Here is a 4,632-nt window from a genome sequence, read left to right as displayed (position 1 = left end):
ATACAAGTTACTACACTAGGTACCGCATGTTCCAATTGAATCTCTTACATGAAAGGAGGTAAAATTTTTATGTACTCCTGAAGTTGACAACAGAAAATGATACAAGCAACTATTTTTGTTAACAATTTCAGAATAGCCAGTGCTGACATCACCATCGACATCAGCACAAATAGGCAATCGGATCCAGAATAGCAGTTGTAGCAAATGTAAATACAGTTTCCATTGAAAGTATCACTCAATATCATAGTTTATCATTACTACTGTTGCTAGCTAAGAACTATTTGGATCAAACAGAAGAGACGTTGCAGCAAACAGCAGAAATATAATTGCACCTAGAAATGTGACTACAACAAACGACACGTTTTACAAACTCTTCGCACAACACAGTGACTTAGATTCACCTGTTCTCACTGAGATTCTCTGTGCAATGAGACGTCCCCCGACTACCGCTATTGAAGTACAAATGGCATGACCCAAGGTACCGCCAAATGCAACTCCCACCGGATTCTAACCCACAATGAATTATGTTCGTGTATCAATTGCTGTGAACAATTTTACTCACTTCTCTTGCAGCTAATATAATTGTTGTTAGTTGTGACCTGTCTCCCCATTCAGCAAGAAACGTTAGCATAAATGCCTGGAGAAATATTGGAGACAGACATCGACACCACTGCGACGCTTTCCTTCGAAATACTTTCATTTTTTGGATTCCTAACTCAACGTCCCCATTAGGTATCGAATACAACTGTGCCGAATGCAGCTAAACAAAATTTTTGCAATACATTAGATACTACTACAGTAGAATACAAGATGTACAGCTTACATGCAGTGAAAAGGTGGTAGTATGAATACAAAATAACAAATAGCTGACTATACAAAAGCAACTATAAAGAGGTGCTTTAGTTGTAGCAGTTTCTACTGTATCTCATAACAAGTACAGTCAACCCTCGATATAATGACATGCTTAGGACAGTGTGGGGTGGCCAGAATAAGTCACTAATGCACAAAATTTATCTTAGGATGGCATGTACTGTATTCTAATTGCAGCTAAAAGAAATCCTCTAGTGTTAGAACCTGGCAGCCATTTAAGCAGATAAAGCGCCGTAGCAGCTCTTGCTTCATGTGTGCACTACATGGCAAAAGGGGCACCAAGGGAAGATAGGCTGCGTGACCTGGATGTCGGTAAATTGAGGAAGATTTTTATACTTTCATACATCTTTGTACTCTCTTGCGTACGTCAGTGTTGTTATATCAAGAGGTGATCGAAGTACCATGTTTAGTATGCATGCACTTTGTCTCACGCTATCTACGTCGTCGTTATATTGCGATGTCGTTATATCATGGTGTTGTTGTTGTTATATCGAGTGTTGACTGTACAACAAACAGGTAACTAAATCGTACAAAATAATGATATGTCTGTTTGTTAATTAAATAAATCTGTCGATTTCCTGGTCTGTAAAACACACATAAGCAGACAAACAGACAAACAACAAACAAACAGAAAGACAGATAAGAACAAAACAGACCAAGACACAAACAAACAGATAGAAACAGAAAGACAGACAACAACAATACAGATCACCCCAAACAGTCAACCATGTACACCCAGAGCAGCTAGGAAGCATGCCAAATTTGATTGTAACAATTTCCTCTCTGAAACAGCAACCTCTTCATCCTTCTTCTTCAACTCTGCTGAAACTTGTTCTAGTTCTTCTTGACCTTCGTCAGGAGACATCTCCCACGCTTCTTTCAGCATCTTCACACCAAACAGCGCAAACAAGACTGTCGACGCATAATACGTATAAGCCCTCGGAATGACAGTTGTAGCGAATCCCAGCGCCACTGACAACACAGTCATTAGAAACAAAGCCCCGATTGCACCACTGAAGACGACAAGTCGTGAGTGTCGCATTGCCATTATAGCCGCAATAAAAAATGTCTTGTCGCCGAGCTCAGACACGATAATAACCGATATAGAGGCAACAAAGGCATGGACAAAGCCAACTGTATAGTTGAGAGTCCACTGACTCAAGGCAAAGCTGTCTGTAGGCTAGACAAAGACATTGAACGAATGCCAAAATTTGTCTTACTTCTTCTCTACTCAAACGCATCAAACCATTTGTTCGTTTGCTCCGCAAAGTTGAACTATGCCCAGTACTGCTGTTAACAAAGCCAAAGGATTTGAATGTAGAAAAACCAGTTACGAAGAAGGGGTGGTCAACTCATGTCGATACGGGTCCAAAGTATTCGAAGCCACACGCCCCTATCTGTACAGTGTCAGTGTCGTCGACTAGCCTCGAACTTCCAGACCAGAGAGCGCTCTCTGGTCTGGAAATTCGAGGCTAAGTGTCGACATCTAGACTGAGTAAAGTGATGTCTGTACAACTAGTAGAAACAAAGGGATTTATAAAATAGACATTTACAAGCAAGTAAACATGTATGGAGTATTTGAAATCGTTTACTTTCGGCTGTGTACGCTCCTGGGTGGAGCCAAACCTCACTTTTTGATATCTATTGATAGAAAGGCGATGTGTTCGCTCAATTGGTTGAGAACTGGCCGTGAACGCATACTCTCAGCTATTCGTGGAGTTCAGTATTCTTCTGTAAGACATGCGTCGGACGCTGTGTCTGGTGGCGTTCACATCTCACGTCTTGGAAGCAGGGGTGTTGTGCAAGTAGCAGGAGAGGATTCTATCTCTCTGCTTCAAGATCTCATTACCCATGACATGGTCAACTGCTTCTCCGAACGACAGCATACCAACTATGCTCACTTTCTTAACGTGCAAGGTCGAATTCTATGTGACACTCTCATACACCGCTCCAGCAATCAGACCTACTTGGTTGAGTGTGATGTTCACATAAAGGATGATCTTATTGCTCACATCAGAAAGTATAGACTACGGAAGAAGGTTGATGTTGCTGATGTCAGCTCGGAGTACGACATTGTATCTGTTCGGGGCATCGACCAATTATTTGTTTCTTTGGATGAAGTAGTTATTTACAGTATTGATCCACGTGTGAAAGATCTCGGGTTGAGGGTAGTCGTTTCTGGTGGTATGGATGTTAGAAAACTTCATCCTTCGGCCATCGAGTCGGATGAAGTTGAGTATCACAAGTTGAGATGCAGACTGGGAGTATGTGAGGGCATCGCTGATGTACCGCCTGGGAAGGCTCTTCCTTTTGAATCGAATGTAGATTACATGAATGGAATCAGTTTTGGAAAAGGTTGCTACTTGGGTCAGGAGCTCACTGCAAGAACTCATTTTACGGGAGTTACAAGGAAACGGATTGTTCCACTGGAGCTTACTGATAAAGACGCTAGCTCATTGGTACTTCTCCCAGAGTCTGTTATCATCAGTAGTCAGGGAAAATCTGCTGGCAAATTGAGAAGTAGAATTGATCAATTTGGTCTGGGCTTGCTTCGTTTGTCGTATATTAATGATGCTCTAATAGTTAGAGATAGCAATGGAAAGTCGATAGACTTGAGGTCTCATCAGCCTCATTGGTGGCCGTCAGACAATGATAGAGACGTGAACACTACATAACACTCTGAATACATTGACAAGCAAGCTGATAAACAAAATGATTCTAGTCATTTGTAACATATTTGCTGGTTTGCATCATGCATATTATTAATATTGTTCATAGGACATGATTGCAGCTCAACTGTGATTGAATCAATATATTTGTATTGTAGAATCCGTTTGGTTACTATTCCAATCAATCGCCAACAGCAAACTATATACTGCTACCAATGCACTCAACTATTTACAACCGGCGCTATGAAACTTGAAACCTCATTTTCGTTTGCTAGTAATGGCTTTCTTTGAAGATTTAGATGCCGAGCTTCGTTTACTACTACCACCAGAGAAAATGCGCTGTAACCATGCTGACATGTCAAACATATCAGATGGTCGTTGATTGAACATGCTCTGCATTTGCGTCATCGTCTCCTAAAAACATCAATTGTAAGAGAATACAGAAGCTGCAAAATAAATTTGTCTGCAAACTTGTACCTTATTTTCCTGATCCAAGTTACTTGTAAGGCGTGGAAGAACGACAAGAAGAATCAACGGCAGTACCATCATCAGCATCTACCAATGAAGAAAATATCCAACTCAGACGTGCCAGCCAGTGACTATCACGTGACCAACTAACCATTGGGTTTGCTAGAGCATCCTTTAGCCTCCATTCCTCCCGTTTCTCAAAGTACTCAGCCCTTCCTTTAGTTTTCAATCTCAAAGGATAGGGAATGGCGTCCACCTTCGACGGCTGAACATTGTCCACTTTTCTTGCTCTCATCTTGCCTTTCGATTTGGAGCTGATCTCAACTCTCGCCATCTCAAACATATAGTTTGGTGAGGAGACTTCCACCAAGTGCGATCCAGGAGGTACATTTGAGACGGTAAACATGCCATCAGACCGTACGAAGCCGACGAACTCGCCTCCATTTACAAGAATTCTCGTCTGATGACTCCACTCCTCAATTTTGGCACCTTGAATAACAATTTTTCCCTCTATCTTGAAGAGACTTTCTGCGCCGGCGTCTGTCTCCGCTAGACCACATGAGACGGCTTGAAAAACTAACACGAGTACAGCTAGCATTGCGAAGATGCAAAGACCCGTACGTTA

General features: G+C 41.7%; 3 protein-coding genes across 4 annotated transcripts; 1 reads left to right on the top strand and 2 right to left on the bottom strand.

The window, feature by feature from the left end:
* Window positions 1–180: 180 nt before the first annotated feature.
* On the bottom strand, window positions 181–2,250 carry LOC134189734 (putative divalent cation/proton antiporter TMEM165). Its single transcript, XM_062658102.1, has 5 exons — window positions 2,117–2,250; window positions 1,667–2,050; window positions 563–760; window positions 402–507; window positions 181–344 (listed from the first exon to the last, which is right to left on the bottom strand). Exons 1-5 carry the CDS (start codon window positions 2,117–2,119, stop codon window positions 271–273), a joined length of 765 nt encoding a protein of 254 aa, XP_062514086.1. The 5' UTR covers window positions 2,120–2,250; the 3' UTR covers window positions 181–270.
* Window positions 2,251–2,348: 98 nt separating this feature from the next.
* LOC134189733 (putative transferase CAF17 homolog, mitochondrial) lies at window positions 2,349–3,699 on the top strand. 2 transcript variants are annotated; one of them, XM_062658101.1, is made up of 2 exons: window positions 2,349–2,437; window positions 2,522–3,699. In XM_062658101.1, exon 2 carries the CDS (start codon window positions 2,529–2,531, stop codon window positions 3,543–3,545), a length of 1,017 nt encoding a protein of 338 aa, XP_062514085.1. In that variant the 5' UTR covers window positions 2,349–2,437; window positions 2,522–2,528; the 3' UTR covers window positions 3,546–3,699. The 2 variants fall into 2 exon arrangements, with proteins under 2 accessions (XP_062514085.1, XP_062514084.1); XM_062658100.1 differs by having other exon boundaries at window positions 2,409–3,699.
* Window positions 3,668–4,629, bottom strand: LOC134189735 (ER membrane protein complex subunit 7-like). Its single transcript, XM_062658103.1, has 3 exons — window positions 4,159–4,629; window positions 4,017–4,094; window positions 3,668–3,953 (listed from the first exon to the last, which is right to left on the bottom strand). Exons 1-3 carry the CDS (start codon window positions 4,603–4,605, stop codon window positions 3,798–3,800), a joined length of 681 nt encoding a protein of 226 aa, XP_062514087.1. The 5' UTR covers window positions 4,606–4,629; the 3' UTR covers window positions 3,668–3,797.
* Between the last annotated feature and the right edge of the window lie 3 nt (window positions 4,630–4,632).

Source organism: Corticium candelabrum, chromosome 14 (genome assembly GCF_963422355.1).
Source record: "Corticium candelabrum chromosome 14, ooCorCand1.1, whole genome shotgun sequence".
Taxonomy (NCBI): Eukaryota; Metazoa; Porifera; class Homoscleromorpha; order Homosclerophorida; family Plakinidae; genus Corticium; species Corticium candelabrum.
The sequence above is the reverse complement of the archived record's forward strand: the minus strand, read 5'-3'. Positions and strand labels throughout refer to the sequence as shown.

What these genes read in the sequence shown, in the direction of transcription:
- LOC134189734 (XM_062658102.1), bottom strand. An exon ending in TTATATTAGCTGCAAGAGAA is followed by an intron (nt 508 to 562) that starts GTGAGTAAAATT and finishes ATTGTGGGTTAG; the next exon opens with AATCCGGTGGGAGTTGCATT. An exon ending in GAGAATCTCAGTGAGAACAG is followed by an intron (nt 345 to 401) that starts GTGAATCTAAGT and finishes CGTTTGTTGTAG; the next exon opens with TCACATTTCTAGGTGCAATT.
- LOC134189733 (XM_062658100.1), top strand. Translation starts at nt 2,436, where the DNA reads ATGTATGGAGTATTTGAAATCGTTTACTTTCGGCTGTGTACGCTCCTG.
- LOC134189735 (XM_062658103.1), bottom strand. Translation starts at nt 4,605, where the DNA reads ATGCTAGCTGTACTCGTGTTAGTTTTTCAAGCCGTCTCATGTGGTCTA. An exon ending in ATGCTCTAGCAAACCCAATG is followed by an intron (nt 4,095 to 4,158) that starts GTTAGTTGGTCA and finishes CTTCATTGGTAG; the next exon opens with ATGCTGATGATGGTACTGCC. An exon ending in ACTTGGATCAGGAAAATAAG is followed by an intron (nt 3,954 to 4,016) that starts GTACAAGTTTGC and finishes TGATGTTTTTAG; the next exon opens with GAGACGATGACGCAAATGCA.